Genomic DNA, 17236 nt, shown 5'->3' with positions numbered 1-17236 from the left:
CTTGGAAGTCCCTGAACGGACTCAGAAGTGGAGTTGGCAGATCAAAATACAACATGGCTAAATGCTACCTAGAATAATCCTCTACTTTGTGCAACTGTGAAGCAGAACATACAACTCAGCATCTGTATGCTCTCCCACAGTTCCCTGCCTCATGCACAGAGGAAGAATTGTTTAAAGCTACAGACAGTGCGGTCGCTGTTGCCTGTTTTTGGTCTAAAATTATTTAGCCACTTGTGTTCCCTGTATTTAACAATTTTATACTAATTTATCCATGCTATGCTTTTGACACGAAATAAATTCCAGACTTTACAGGCGTCATCCAAGGTACTGAAGCCTATGTCAAAATAGCTTCAGAACACTGGGTAGACCCTTTATGTCTAGACTGGACTAAAGCCTTTTGACACAAAATAAATCTGCCTGAAAAAAAATTGACCCCTTTTCACCTGAGAAATTTGTATGTGGCTCCAAATATATAGGCATAAAACATAGGTATAAAAATCAAACATGCATTGATCAGCATCTGAAAGGCTTGCTAAACAGGCTGGTTTTCCCTTTTATGAAGTACAACTGAAGTGTTTTCTGTAGAGTCCACTGTAAACACTGCACATGGTTGCTAACTGACTTGTTACCAAATTTTTGCGATCCCCAAGATTGAGCTGGGGTTGGGACCCACAGTTTAATAAACTTTGTTCATGTCAGTGGGTAACTGTTGGAGGCTGGGGAAATTTCCCCATAATTTTTTAAATAGCACATGTGTTCAAGGGGATGTGGGGGTCGTTTTTGCCACACTTTAGGGGCCTCTAGGCCATTATAGGTCCAAGAAATGCCTTTTAAATGGCAGGCAGTGACATGGGGGTCACTTGTTTAACTTTGGTGTGCGGGGTCACAAAAATAGCCCTGGACTGCGCTTTGCCCATTGCTGTTTTAGGTGTTATTGGGCTGCTACATTTTAAGGATTAAATATTTTATGCTTTCACAGAATCAACTGCAGAAACCCCCAGCCCTTTTCTTCTTATTGTTCTTGTAGCAAATCCCAAAACATTCTCATATTGGGAAATTTTTTTATTCAACCAAAACTGTGCCTGTGTTATATTTTCCTCAATATTTCCCTTTCTTCTTTACACAGAGGAAAAGAGAGTAGAGATTTCTTGACATTTGGGATTTTCTTGGACAATTCAATGTGAATTTGGTTCAGCAATCCTCTTTATTGTACAGAGCTTCCTGCCATCATAGGCAACAGATGCAGTCTCTTCTGCCTAGATTAGGAACAAGTTCAGCAACAACCTTGCCTTCCCCATTTTTAAAAAAATTGTCTAGCAGCCTTTAGGCTGAAGCCTGTAATGCCTCTGTTTCTGGTAGCTGGCATAGGAAGAAATACACTGAAAGCCTTTATTCGTGGAATCGTTTCATTAGTTCCAAGTATCTGTTGAAAACATGACTTTCATATCAGAAAAAAACAAGCAAGCAATATACAAGCATGGTGACGTCATCGTGATTCAATACAATTCCACCAGTGTAGACAAACCACATGCTTCCATTGTGATGAGAAAACTATTAGTAACTCCTCCTTTCTCTAGAATGATATTAGAGCAGTGCTGGCTTTCTTTGATTGCTTATAGGAAACATTTTGCCTCTTACATCTTAGAAATAATACAATATATTGTTTTTGTTGCGATTTCCTTGGTTGCCTGCAGAAACATGCTTGATGTCTTAATAACTAGTGGTAGAAGTAACATTACAATGTTTATCTAGTCATTATAGTATAGGTTAGTATGTCTTGTCCAGAAATCCAAAATACTCTAAAATGAAAAACAAACAAACAAAAAACGTTGTGAGCCACCTTGCCTTTAAGGTACTGGTTGAAACACAAGACTGAGATGCAAATATCTGTAAAATGGTAGGAGGCATGGATTTGCACCAGGGATAATGCCTGAATTCTCACCATTTCACAGATGTAAATGTGGAAAATGCGCAATTTGACTATGGAATGGTCTAGACTCTGACTCTGATTGCTTGATTACATTGGAATGTATTTTAATTATATTGTTATGTATTAATTTTAATTCTGTTTATTTTAAGTCAACATTGTATGTTTTAAGGCACCACAGAGGTGCGATATGTAAGCCGCTCTATCCTTTGGAATAGAGAAAGGCAGGATATAAATAAGGTAAATAAATAAATAATAAATTATCAGTTTCTCTCTGGCCTCACATCTCACACACAACACAAGTAGTGAATGAATAAGATGTAACGCTGGAGAGAGATCTGGGAAATGCTGGGGTACATGGTTACCCATGATATCTCATTATGTATAATCAAATATTCCAAATATAAAAGGAAATCTAAGACACTTCTTGTCCAAAGCGTTTAGGTAAGTAAGACTAAGCCTGTAATTTTCATTTTATTATCATTGTATATACTCATGTATAAGTGTAGAAAAAACTTGGGTCATCTTTTCCATGGGTCAGTGTAAGTACTATAAGTATATTAAATCCTATTTTTCTTTTAAAAAAAAAGAACTATCTCTGACTAGAATGGCAAAAGGTAGCGTATCATGGGAGAACCTAAAAGAATTACTAAGCCCCTCGACTCCTCCATTATACTACAGCTTCTGGCCTTTTTGAATACCTGTGCAGCAAAATGACCACTTTGGTGGTGAGGGATAGTTGTCTCCTGAGGTGGCATTAGCACTTTCCCTTCTCTGTGAATGGCCACCAATTTATCCATGCATCATATCAAAATTCCAATTTTTTTTACCTCCAAACATGCCTTTGATTTTCACATGAGATTTCATGCACGCACACATAAACATCTGATAGTCTTAACTGATGTGCTGTTTTTTGGGGTACGGCTATTTTTCCTAGATCAAACATAGTGCCAGCTCCCAGGTGAAAGGTTGCACAAATCTTCTCCACCAGTTTATATCACAAAGTGAGGAGTGCTATTCTGCCATTGCAATTGTTGGCAAATTATTTTCAATGGTGGCCTTAGAATTTGATAGCACTTGAATAACTATTCCTGAAGATGTACCAAAGCATTGATGACATCTGGAGATCCTTACTTCTGGACAGCCCTTGTCTGCAAATCAAATGATATAAGTCAACATGTGTTACTTGTGGCTCTAGTAACAGCATCTACATCTAGTCTGCACATTCAATTTCTCTAAATTGAAAAAAAAATCCCAGTAATTGTGTGCAGTCCTGCTTCCACCTAAACCACAGCCACTGACTTTTCTGTCTAAAATTGTAACCTTTTCCATCAGAGTCATTTTTTCACAGTCTTCAAGCATTGTTTAGCATTCTGTTCCATGCTTCTGCGAGTCCTAACAAGCTATGATAATGGACAATTTCAAAAGCAAAGAGCTCCAAGAAAATGTTATGTTGACCCATCCCCAAAGGCAATTGTTTTTACAGAACTACTAGAATAATGTCTGTCTAATGGCCAGAATGAAAAAGTAAGCTTAAGAGCAACATATTATCTATGGATTCCTTTTATTGGATAGTAATATGCTCTGTTTTCTGACCTGGAAATAACTGAAGTGATGCTGCTACTTTCACTGTATGAATATCCCTGAGTTTAAAAAAAAGTAGATGCATTCCCAAACATTACTTCTTTAACAGAAAATTTGCTGACAGAAGCAGAAGTAACATGGAAAGAACTGTATGAAGCAGAAGTAACAATATAGGTGTATTAAAATGATGGAGTTGAGAAAATGTGTATGATGTAGGAAGTTTAGTATTGAAAACTAACAATGTACATATATTTTTAAAAGGCAGTCAAGTTGGATAAGCTTTGCAAAGTAAACAAAAACTATTTGAATATTGTACAGAATTTTACCACATGTGCTGGTCTTGTAAAAAAGTAAGGGAATTCTTGGAATTCTTACAAACAACACTTTTTAAAATGAAAAGTACAATTAGAACCTGAACTATTTTCATTTTGAATGTCAAACAAACAATATCACTAAACTGTGCAAATTTTAAAATAAAAAAATTAAGTGTGAATCTTCTGCAGAACACTTGAAGGCATCTTACAAATTACAGGGATATCTACCTTGCCTTTTTTTTCTTTTTTAACACAAAGCAGCTACTGTAGCACTCTTAAGTGTTGATTAAGTTTTCCAAAACTTGTACTAGAGGACTCAGGCAGTGAGCCACTGAAAGTCTGAACACAAGTTGAAGGCAGTTGAAGTGGAAAGCAGTCACCCTTGTCTCAGCGTATGTCTTTCCATAGACAGTCTAGACCAAGTCTGCACAATCTGCAGCTTTCCAGCTAATTTAGCTTCAAACTCCCAGAAGTCCCTCAATGGCCAATATTCTGGGAGTTGGAGGCCAAAACAGCTGGAGGGCTGCAAGTTGTGCAGGCCTGATCTAGACTGTAAATCTACCTTTGCTAGCAACCTACAGACTTAGGCCACACCTACGTTTATCAGATTAATCTGTGTTAAAGTGTTCTGAAGCTGTTTCAACACAACTCTGGAGTGTCCCCAGAGTCCTTTGGCCAAGGGCACATTGGGACCACCACAGCAACCACTGCACTGCCACCAGCAATCTCAGAGTATCTATACAGCATGCACAGAGAACCACCAGTTTAGACAGGGAGCACTAAACTAAATGAGACTATAGCAGGTAATATGAAAAGAAGGGTATGTGTGCCTTTCACAATTACATACACAGTTAGGTACACAGACACACATACTTCCCACATTCCCTACTATGATTACATGTGGCTTAGCACCCACCTATGTAGACTGGTGGTTTTATATGTATAGTGCAGAGATGATTTCTCTGGTTTTGATGACTAGAATTTGTTTCCGAGCCATTGTTGTCACTGCAGTGTTCCATAGGAAGTCCGTGTTAATGTGGACTGGTTCACATGCAAAACATTAAGGTGCCTACTGTAATGTGAATACAGCCCAACTGTTCATCTTCCTGTAGCTCCATGTACCTATTGGACACAAGCTGGGCTTGGGAACAATAGCATGTGTGAACTACAATTACTGAGAGATCCATCTCTCAGTAATTGTCTGTCAAATATGAAAACAGAAAATTTATTTCATATTACATTCCAGTATAATATACTTTAAGTAGGATATTCATTCTTGTAATATTACTGATGTGGATGTATGTATGATTTATGCTAAGGTGAAGCAGAGAAGTAGTATGCTAATGCCAATCAAAATTGTTCAAATTTCTTTTCTCTCCATGCTCCTGAGAAACCAGTTTTAGTTTGTAGCAATCTTAGTGATACTTCTTTTCTTCTTTCTCTCCCCCCTCCCATAACTCTTTTAAAACTAAAAGTTCTTGGTCCTCACGTTCCCCATGAATTGCTGTTATTTATCAAGACAAAAATCATAGCATTTCAGAAGAAATTTTATGAAGGGGGAACACCCCATGGAATAGACACTTTTGAGTCTGTTGAATACATCCTTTGTCTGTATAATTATTAGGGCAGGCAAATGGCGTGACTTGTACTTTGTGGACAAGTTCCAAAATATGTGATTCTGAGAACCATGAAGTGCGAATGGGCAATGTAATTATTGAACACAATGTAATGCAGTTATTTTAAAAAGTTTTGTAGGAGGTTTATTCATTTGTTACTGTACTTTCTATTTCTTATTGTAAATACTTATACAGTATAGCAGTGTTAAAAAAATTACTGTCTAGTTAAACTCAAATCTCGATTTGGTTAGTGAACAAAATCTCTCATTTTTCAGTAAAGTTGAGGTTCGGTCAGCAGACATCTAGACCAGCTCAAAATGAATAGCAGTGTTATTCACATGTGCCTGCTGGACAGAGCTAGTTGGCTTGTCTCAGCTGGTGGCAGCTGAGGGATGCTTCCTACATCTCACTCCTTGACCCACCTGTGCACCTGCACATGAGCAAGGGATGTGATTATTATGCAAGAAATAGAAAATATCTAAACTATTTTGGGATTTTTTAAACCTTCTACATTCACATCCAACATCTCTTGGACAATTGGCCATGCTGACCTGCAAGAACCCTGTCTTTTTCACAGAATCTGTCACTGGACTGTGCCTCACTATGGGAGTGAAGGGATGGGAATTAAATGGTATTTTAGGACTCTGGGCTGACCACAGATACATTGTACATTGTGTGTTGTAGAGCTGTTGATCTTTTGTGGAATTTGACTGGAATGGATGAGTGAGCTGACCTGGCTTACGGTATGATCATTGGACATGTTTGCCATCTTTGGATGCAAAAGGTTTTAGTAAATGAGGGTTTCTCAATCATGTTTTATTGTTTGAAGAGATCAGATGGTGCCTTCAAAAGTTTTGTGTGCATGTGTGTACACAGGTATATCAACAGGCACAAAAGTGCATGCCAAATGATATCGTGCTAAGTTTTCTGATTACAGAAACTCTTTCATCACCTGCTGCCACCACCAACTGCTTGAACACTTCTTTTCCCTCTTGAATTTGACCGTAACCCCTGCATTAGCTAGAAGAATGGTGTGTTTTCCCAGCAATGTTGTATTGTTTGAGCAATACTTGTTGCTATCCAAAGTATTTGGGCGTGTCTCACAAAACAGCCCTTCTTGGTAGAGATTAAAACTACTAGATATTGTTTGAGAGCAACACAGTTGCCTGCCTATTTGGACTCTCAGTGGAGGTTGTAACATAGCAAGGCTGGTTCATCTTCACATTCTTTGTCTGAGCCAGTATATTAAAACAGTGGGAAGTTAAAATATTGTGTGGCATAGAGAATTTTCCCTGTCCTCAACCCCATGTATAATTATGCAGGCATATGAAACATCATAGTACAGGTTAATGTGTTTATGGACACGCAATAGATAGCTGGTGAGCCAGGCCTACCTACTTTCTTTCTTTTTGTTTTACTATTTGTGTATTCTGTGGACAACTGCTGTTGTTGTTGTGCATCTTCAGGTTGTTTCTGACTTATGGTTACCCTTAGGCAAACTTATCACAAGGTATTCTTATGGTTACCCTTAGGCAAACTTATCACAAGATAATAAGACCATAATATAGCGCTTAGTGGCGCCTGTTCCGTAGCCAACTGTTTGCACTTTACCAACTGTGGCACTTTACCCCTCCCAACTCCTCCTGCCGCACTTTAGTAGTATAGAGGGCCAAATATTTTCTGTTGAGGCTGTTGCACTTTAATATCTTGTTGCACTTTAAAAACCTTGCACCTTAAGAATTACTCGGTAGCCGCGGAATTTACCTTGCACTTTGCACTTTAAGACTCTAGTATTCAAGGACCATCCTATTCTGCGGCTAACGCTCGCCTCCGGTACCCTTCATCTACCGAAGTGTCCATTTCCATCCATGTGGTCCCCCACCCTCCTATGCTTACTGTCTCTGTCACTATTATCTGGTGGAAGGGGCAGGGGAGGTAGTGGGCGGGAACCTGTGGGAAACAATGCGGGGAGGAGGGGGGATGAAGAAGGCCAGCACAACTGGCAAGATAAAACGCCAACATCCCAAACAGCTGGTGAAAGTGTGATTAAGACCCTAGCCAGAAATAGCGGCATGGAGGAGGGGAGGTGTTCCACTAGCCGAGGGGCCCCCATAGAGGTCGTGGTTGGAAGGAGGAGATGCGGGAAAAGGAGACCTCAAATTCGGCCAAATTCGGACCACTTATCTATAATCAAAATTCCAAATCGGTCTCCTAAGGTAAATTGGTGTAACCAGGTGAGCGGACCCTCCGGTCTGAAGGTGGTGCTGTTGAACGCCAGATCTGTCAACGGAAAAACGACCTGGATCCAGGACTTAATCCTGGACGAACGGGCAGATCTGGCGTGCATCACGGAGACCTGGTTGGATGAAGCTGGAGGAGTAAATCTGACCCAGCTTTGTCCTCCGGGTTTCTCCGTGCAGCACCAACCTAGATCCGGAGGGCAGGGAGGCGGGGTCGCAGTGGTCTATAGGGACTCCATCCATCTGACCAGGTGCCCCATCCCGCAGACCGCAAATTTCGAAAGCGTCTACCTGAGGGTGGGTGACCGGGACAGTATAGGGATTCTAGTAGTGTACCGTCCACCTCGCTGCACTACAGTCTCCCTACCTGAGCTAGCGGGGGTGGTCTCGAGCCTGGCATTGAAGTCTCAATGGCTTCTTGTGCTGGGAGACTTCAACGTCCATGCCGAGACGACCCTCACAGGCGCGGCTCAGGACTTCATGTCTGCCATGGCAACCATGGGGCTGTCCCAACAAATATCTGGCCCCACCCACTGTGCTGGACACACATTGGATTTGGTTTTCTGTCAGGGATGGGAACAGGGTGGCGGTGTGGAGGAGTTGTCCATCTCTCCGTTGCCATGGACCGACCACTTCCTGATCAGATTTAGGCTCACTGCGCCCCCTAACCTCTGCAAAGGTGGAGGACCCATTAAGATGGTCCGCCCCAGGAGACTGATGGATCCGAATGGCTTCCTGACGGCTCTTGGGGATTTTCCCGCCACCTCGGTAGGTGACCATGTCGAAGCCTTGGTGGCTCTCTGGAATGGGGAGATGACCAGGGCTATTGACATGATTGCTCCAGAACGTCCCCTCTCAAGTAGCCGAGCTAAACCAGCCCCTTGGTTTACTGAGGAGCTGGCAGCTATGAAGCGAAGGAAGAGGGAACTAGAGAGCGTGTGGCGTTCGGAACCGAGCGAGTCAAACCGAGCACGGTTTGTGTCCTTTCTTAGGGCATATGCCGCGGCAATAAAGACCGCAAAGAAAACTTTCTTTGCGGCCACTATTGCGTCTGCAAAGAACCGTCTGGCGGAGCTGTTTCGGATTGTCAGAGGTCTTTTAACTCCCGCCTCTGCAGGTGGGAGCCCTGACAATTCGGTCGCGTGCTGTGAAGCATTTGCTCGGTTCTTCGCAGACAAAGTCGCCTTGATCCGTTCTGGGCTGGACGCCGCGTTAGATGCAGACTCTGTGGATGTAACGAGAGCACCTGCTTGTCCTATTTTGTTGGATTCTTTTCAGTTTGTGAAACCCGAGGATGTGGACAAGATACTTGGAGGAATGAGGCCCACCACGTCCATCCTAGACCCCTGCCCATCCTGGCTTCTGAGAGAGGCCAGAGGGGGATTGGCCGAGTGGGTAACAGTGGTGGTGAATGCCTCCCTTCGGGAAGGCAAGATTCCAGCGAGCCTAAAACAGGCTATTATAAAGCCGCTGTTGAAGAAGCCATCACTGGACCCCACTAAATTGGACAACTTTCGGCCTGTTTCCAATCTCCCCTTTTTGGGCAAAGTCATGGAAAGCGTGGTGGCCTCACAACTCCAGGTATTCTTGAGAGACACGGATTATCTGGATCCGGCACAGTCTGGTTTCAGACCGGGGCATGGTACCGAGACGGTCTTGGTCGCCTTAGTGGATGATCTGCGCCGGGAGCTAGACAGGGGGAGTGTGTCCCTGTTGGTGCTCCTGGACCTCTCAGCGGCCTTCGATACCGTCGACCACGGTATCCTTCTGGGGCGTCTTGCGGAAATGGGTCTTGGAGGCATTGCTTTGCGGTGGCTCCGGTCATTTCTGGAGGGTCGCACCCAGAAGGTGTCATTGGGGGACTCCTGTTCCGCACCACAACCTTTGACTTGTGGGGTGCCACAGGGTTCCATACTGTCCCCCATGCTGTTTAACATCTACATGAAGCCGCTGGGTGAGATCATCCGGAGTTTCGGGGTGCGGTGTCATCTGTACGCAGATGATGTCCAACTCTGTCACTCCTTCCCACCTGCTACTAAGGAGGCTGTCGAGGTCCTGAAGCGGTGCCTGGCCGCTGTAACGGTCTGGATGAGGGCGAACAAACTGAAACTAAATCCAGACAAGACAGAGGTACTCCTGGTCAGTCGCAAGGCCGAACGGGATATAGGGTTACAGCCTGTGCTGGATGGGGTCGCACTCCCCTTGAAGGCGCAGGTTCGCAGCCTGGGTGTGACCCTGGACTCATCGTTGAGCCTGGATCCCCAGGTTTCAGCGGTGACCAGGGGAGCATTTGCACAGCTTAGGCTCGTGCGCCAGCTGCGCCCGTATCTCGGGAAGTCTGACTTGGCCACGGTGGTACACGCTCTTGTCACATCCCGCCTGGATTACTGCAACGCTCTCTACGTGGGGCTGCCCTTGAAGACGGCCCGGAAGCTTCAGCTGGTCCAGCGTGCGGCAGCCATGTTACTAACTGGAGCGGGTAGCAGGGAGCACACAACGCCCTTGTTGTCCCAGCTCCACTGGCTGCCGATTTGCTACCGGACCCAATTCAAGGTGCTGGTCTTGGCCTACAAAGCCCTAAACGGTTCCGGCCCAAAATACCTTTCTGACCGCATCTTGGCCTACGAGCCCACGAGGACCTTGAGATCGTCTGGGGAGGCCCTTCTCTCGATCCCGCCTGCATCACAGCACGGCTGGCGGGGACGAGGGAGAGGGCCTTCTCGGTGGTGGCCCCCCGGCTGTGGAACACTCTCCCGGCACACATCAGACAGGCGCCCTCCCTCATGTCCTTTCGAAAAAGCCTTAAGACCTGGCTGTTCGAGAGGGCATTTAATTAAGTGCTAAGCAACAACATTACGGTAATGAGAACTGGAATGGTATAAGGAAAATGAGACTGGCTATGATTCTACTAAGAGACGAAGCGGATTTTTATGTAGTTTGTATTTGTTGTATAGTCATATGTTGTTGATACTGGCCTCTGTAACTGTCTTTTTATGTGTACTGTACACCGCCATGAGTCGCCCGTAAGGGCTGAGAATGGCGGTCAATAAGTGCATCTAATAAATAAAATAAATAAATATTCTCAGACTGAGATTGTGTAGCTAACCAAAGGTCACCCAGAGCTTTTCCATGGGCAAGTGGAAACCAAACACTGGTCTCCAGAGCCATAGTCCAACACTCACACCATTACGCTATGCTGGCCCTTCTTTGGACCTTTATTGTCTGGCAGTTTCAATCCTTTATCACTAGAGAAATTCACCTGTGAGTCTGCCAGTGGCTGTTCATTATTTATGTCTTTAACTGGCAAGATGGGATAAACAGTGGGAGATGTACCTCTCCTCTGAGAATAGCACTGGTGACAATGACAATGATGGTGTGGTACTTTTAGCTATTTTCTAGCATCACTAGATTGATGATGTTTCCAGTAATAAAAAGGGTCAAACTCAATATTGCAAAGGGAAAATTGTGTCTTGACACTCTGAAAGTGGTAGGGAGATACACTAGTATCATGAATTGGAAGCTGATTGATGTATGTTTCTGGGTTGTTAAAAGCCTTCGACAATACGATGTATGCTTCTATTCGTATGTAAACTTTTTCCACTTCTCACTCAAGTCACAAGTATTTACAGTTTATGTAAAGTTTGATAATTGGTCTATTTCATAAGAAATTAGATGCAAAAAATATTTATGCTGAGATTTCTGGCAGAAAGCATACTACAAAACGTGTGGTGTTTTTGGAAACGAACAGGGGTTCATTTGCACCCCTGTTCGTTTCCAAAAACATGGTGTATGTTTTGTAGCATGCTTTCTGTCAGAAATCGCAGCATAAATATTTTCTCTCATTACTCATGTTGGAGTTTCAAATATAAAATAAGGAACAAAAATTGTCATTTCATTAATTCTTTGGTAATAACTCACAAAAGCCATGTCTTTATTGTGCCACCATGAAAATATGAAGAGATCTCCTGGACCCAGGGGCGGCTCAACCCATTACGCAAAGTAAGCATTCGCGGTAGAGTTGATTTTGCCCAGGGGCGCTCTTGAGGCACTCTTAGGGGAAAATAGACCTTGACATATGCGAGTTGTAGTTACTAGGATGTATAGTTCACCTACAATCAAAGAGCATTCTAAACTCCACCAATCATGGAATTGAACCAAATATGGCACACAGAACTCCCACGACGAACAGAAAATATATATCAGTGATTGATTTGGGGCGGGGGGGGCAAAATACTGTTTGCTTACCGTTGAAAATTAACTAGGGCCGCCTCTGCCTGGACCCATAAGCTTGTGAGGCATGGATTCCTCTCATGATATGGTAAAGCTCAGGTGATTTATAGAGGACCAGGTGATAGAACATTGCAAGAACATTCAGAATATATGGAGAGTCGACTTAAAAAAATACAGCTGATGTAATTACATAACATGCCCATTTTGGAACTTTAGTTGGCATCAACATGCCAGTTCCCAGCTGCTTTCTAGTTAACTGTCTGAACTGAGTCTTAAGAAATAAGAGAACTAATATACATGTGAATAACACATTTTATTTACAGATTACATCTCTGAAACATTTATTACAGCTATGTAATATATGTATTATTTATAATAATTGTATACATTTTTCCCTTCCAGAATCGAATGGAGGAAAGCAAAGCACTATTTAGGACAATTATTACATATCCCTGGTTCCAGAATTCTTCAGTCATTCTGTTCTTAAATAAGAAAGATCTTCTAGAGGAAAAAATAATGTATTCCCATCTAGTTGATTATTTCCCTGAGTATGATGGTAAGAAACATCCTTTCATTAAGTTTTCGTCCTTCTCTCTCTGTCTTTGTCTCTGTCTCTCTCACTCTCTCTCTCTCTCACACACACACACACATTTCAGGTCTATCAGCCCAAGTATTTGCATGCATCTTATACAACAAGGATTCCAGTGAAATGATACTTTTGTATTGTTATGAATTTGTCTTTAATATTAGATAGTGGTTTCATAACAAGGGAAACACCCCCTGAAACATTCCCAATGGATGTGAGGGTGATCTGTCTCTGACATCTGTCACCCCATTGATCACCAGGGTTGATTCGGTTGATCTGACTGGCTAGGTGGGTGTCCCCTTCCTCCCTCACTGCTCCATGCGTGTCCCTCCTGTAGCTACATACTTGGTGGAAATGGACGATGTTCCTGGTATAGAAGGAGTGTACCGAGGTCTCCAATCTTTGGTCCTGGGTATACGATAGCTGAAACATTCCCATTGCATTTTTTTTCATTAACCTGAATAAGGTTGAGGATAGAGGAGTCTCACAATAACAATTTGTGTGTCTGAAGAACATTGTAGGCTTGGTTTGGAAGCTTTGCTTATGCATGTTGTATAAATGAGAAGAGATTAGAGCTTTCAGGTAATGTTGTTTTTAGGGTTAATAACACATTACAATGTTGTTGTTGTTTTGAAAAAATAAGAACTGGGATTGTTTTTAGTGTAACAACATTTGTTCAATTTGACAAGGTAGAAGGCATTTTGGTTTATAAATGTTTGAGGGTTTGTTTGGTTTTTTTTTTTTACAAAAACGTAACAAAAATAGTTTAACTTTAACATATTACTACTTCTAAAAATAATAGAAGTAGTAGTACAATACAACAACAGTGTAAAGTAATATTAGAGGAAATAACAATTAAAATAATAATTGATTGGATCACATTAGCACAGTTACAAATGTCGGCACTACTTGGAACATCATGCCACATTATCTAAAAATATTTTACTGATTCCTAGATTCTTGAATAGAATTTGAACAATGAGGAACATCTAATAGATTATGAAACTGAGCTGTGCTGGTACTACTACTACAGTTACTGTTTTTTTTATTATTAAAAACCATTAATTTTCATATGTCTTACATGGAGAGCAATATACTCTAAATTTTAGATCGCATCTGTTCAAAATAGTGAAATTGTTTTGTTTTGTTTTGTTTTCCGTGGTGTAACAGGACCTCAGCGAGATGCCCAGGCAGCAAGGGAATTCATCTTGAAGATGTTTGTTGACCTGAATCCAGAGAGTGAAAAAATCATCTACTCCCACTTCACGTGTGCCACAGATACGGAGAATATCCGTTTTGTCTTTGCTGCTGTCAAGGACACTATCCTACAGTTAAACCTGAAGGAGTACAACTTGGTCTAACTGTGCCTCTTAGGTTTCCACCCACCTGTACCCCAATTTGGGCAATTGAAGATATTCAAGAGGGACTGTATTATCTGTGAAAATGATCCACATAATACTAATTTATTGCTGGCCTGGACTCTGTTAATGTTCACAGAGTTTATAGTAAATATTATGATTTTATTTAAACTTTACAGGAGGAAAAAGAAACAATGCTGAACTACATTCACAGCACATTTCCTCATTTTTTTAGTCAAAACCTTGTGACTTAATGTGTTTTAAATCCTCAGTTGTGCACTCACAAACAGTAGGCTTGGGTTTGTTTTGTTTTGTTTTTTCTCAGTTATTGGAACCGAGTTGTTCCTCTTGTTGTCTCTGTCTCTTTTATGGGTTTTTTTAAGGTACAATGGCCTTTTCCCCCACATTATGTTCCTTGGTTTCATCTATAGTATTATGGTCAGAAAAAAAAATTGTCACTTAGAATTAAAGCCATCAATTGTTCTGATTTTTCAGTAACTACTCTTTTTTTAAAAGGATTAAACATATTGATACTCTAATTCTATTTTTAAATTTTGACAGAGATGTCAAAATACATTTGCTTTTTGGTACTGTCTTTGCACTGAAGGCTGGGAGTGTTGTTCAGTGAGAATATTAATTGTAGCAGTGTTAAATGGATTTTACCTTTAATTGTATCATGGAAGCTCCGCAGATTGCGAGAACACAGCAACAAACTACTAAGACATAAAGGCAATTCAATAAGTAGAATAGCTTTTGAGGTTTTGTTTTTTTCAGTTGCCATGTGCCATTACATTTTTTTCTCTCTTCTTGTATTCTCTTTTTCATTTTCATTTTTTTGTTCCCGTAATCACAGATGCCAAACAAATGTCATGGACACTACAATAGCCTGGAATTATTATGAGTATTAGTATTATCATTTTTATTAATCAGACTGGCTAGTTTTCTCACTGCAATTTCAGACCTATTTTATTGTCTGCAAAGTTTCATGTTGCCAAATGGGGCTTTTCTTTTATGAAAGCATTCACTTTGAAGTGCAAGATAACCGATTTTAAATGCCAAGAGGATTGATTGAGAATTTGTTTCCGATGACTGCCAAATGTTTCAGCAAGCAGATTTCAGTTCCCTCATTTTCAGTGCCACCTTTCTCCAAAACAAAAGTAACAGCCGTGTGAGTGAAAATGTTATTTGGTGCTATATATACACACATTCATACAGTCGATTGATTCAAGATGGCATAGGATTGCACAGTGGGATGGCTCACCTTTCTTAAGGCACCTTGTACTGAAAAAAATTGAAATAACATACACCTAATGTGATTCCCTAATCAATGGATTGGGAGATTTCTAAATGAGACAATTTCTTGAGAGCTTATATTATTTATGAAATGGCTGAACAAACCATATTGGAAGGCGAAAGCTGCAGTCCTATGCACATTTACCTGGGAGCAAGTTCTATTGATCTCAGTCAGAATTCCTTCTGAGTAGACATGCATAGGATTGCACTGTTAAATATACAACATTTTAACAATAAACTTCTCGAAAAACACTGCACAGGCCTTGATGAGCATCTCTTTTTTGCATCTGGGGTTGAGATAATTTTTCAGGTTTTGTTGTAAATACGATTGACATTGAATTGCAGACTTGTATATGTGGGTCGGAAGGGTCAGGCACAACATTGGGCAATTTTTTTTCTGATTTCCACGGTTCCAGCACTTAAATTCAAAACATTGCTCTATGGCAATTTTTGGTAAAGGTGGGATAATGAGAATGACTTATTAAATTTGTCACCAAAGTTTAATAGTGGGTACAGCCTACTGAGCATCAATTTGGGTGGCCCTGACACGGGTTTCCCGTTTTCATGAGCATGGATGATACAGCAGCAAAGCTGGATGGATCATCCTCAGTAACTACTATTGAGGTGCCCCTCACTCTTAATATTCTCCATTAATAATGAAGAGTTGGACTGCTTTTTTTCTCCTTTGCTCATCACGAGACATCTTGTAATTTTAAAATGGTTGTAGGTATAGTGCAATTATGAATGCTATAGTCATTGTACATACATCTATATATATATATAAATATAAATATTATATATATATATATGGCAGCATCCATACTGGCTTTGTAATCATTAACTTTTTGGCAGATTGAATGTGCTGTATCAATATGTATCTATGTAATTGTAATGTATGTCTTATAGATAATTCACATTTTAAATAATGTTATTTTATTTACTTTTTCAAGAGAGAATGTAATTTTTTGGTCTTTTTTCTGACTAGGTGTTTAATTTTGTTTTATTTACAAAAACAGTTATTATAATGGAGAGCAGTACTGGTATCATGCTGTGTAAAATCATTGGAACAACCCTGAATTAGTAATGGGCTGAAAATACACCTTCATACACACAGACACACACACGCACAAACCCTAATGAAAAGTGGACTGAAAATAAACGTTCTGAGCTTGAACTGACTTTTCAGTTCAACTTCAGAGGGAGGACACAGCTTTGTTGTAAACTGCTGGGTTGCTTTTATTATTTTGGCTGATGAAAAGAAGGGCTAGGGTACCCACTCTGTTTCTTTCATAAACTATTATGATGTTTTTACCACCAGATGATTCTCTGCTGTTGCCTTAATACTTGTGTTCTGTGTGGTCCTTGATCTTGAGAATGAGTTCAGTACATTTCTGGATTGTCAGAAACTATGTAACTGGCATACATCTTATTTTTTTAAGCCATGCCTATTTAAGTGTGGTAAGGAGGAATGTTTCTCAACCAGAATATCCTAAGGCAACAGATTCTATCTGATCTTGGAAGATAAGGAAGGTCTTTCCTGGTTAGTCCTTTGCTGAGAGGTTGCCAAGCAATACCAGGTATTGTAGGCTATATTTCAGAGGAAGGAACTGGCTAAGCCATCTCTTGAGCGTATGTTGCCTGAGGAAACCCTATAAAATGCATGGGGTTGCCATAATTTGATAGGTGAGTTGAAGTCACCGAAATAAATACATGCAGTATGTGCACAGACCTAAATTACAGTAGGAAGCCACATAGATAAAACAATGTGATTGGAGACAGTGGGAGGTAGTATGCCTTGGATTGGAAATGGATCCACCTTTTGCCATTTCTCTCTTGCCAAATTTTAACTACATGGGTTTTATTTAAATTTATGATAAAATGAACACACCACTAATTCTGTCACATAACTTATAAATATGTGTATACATGATGGAAAGTTAAGATTCAGAAGTTGTTCATTATTGGAGGGTCCTTGTTGAGATTGGTCACAACATTATGCAAGGTTTCCATTATGCAATGGCATTTATTGTGTAGACATTGCACTTTGTTTAACTGTGACATACTCCAAAATTAAATTTGCCAGGTCCA

The 17236-nt window shown here is 40.9% G+C and overlaps 1 protein-coding gene across 2 annotated transcripts in view; it reads left to right on the top strand.

The window, feature by feature from the left end:
* Nucleotides 1–16465, top strand: part of LOC132767334 (guanine nucleotide-binding protein G(q) subunit alpha) — a 113160-nt gene extending 96695 nt beyond the window's left edge. For both annotated transcript variants that reach the window (XM_060762165.2, XM_067464438.1), the window contains 2 exons: nucleotides 12314–12467; nucleotides 13668–16465. In XM_060762165.2, coding sequence (XP_060618148.1) covers nucleotides 12314–12467; nucleotides 13668–13858 — 345 coding nt within the window. In that variant the 3' untranslated portion in view covers nucleotides 13859–16465. The remainder of the gene's footprint in view (nucleotides 1–12313; nucleotides 12468–13667) is intronic.
* The last annotated feature ends 771 nt before the right edge of the window (nucleotides 16466–17236 follow it).

This window comes from Anolis sagrei, chromosome 2 (genome assembly GCF_037176765.1).
Source record: "Anolis sagrei isolate rAnoSag1 chromosome 2, rAnoSag1.mat, whole genome shotgun sequence".
Classification (NCBI taxonomy): Eukaryota; Metazoa; Chordata; class Lepidosauria; order Squamata; family Dactyloidae; genus Anolis; species Anolis sagrei.
Note: the sequence above shows the minus strand (reverse complement) of the source record. Positions and strands in the feature narration are given on the sequence as shown.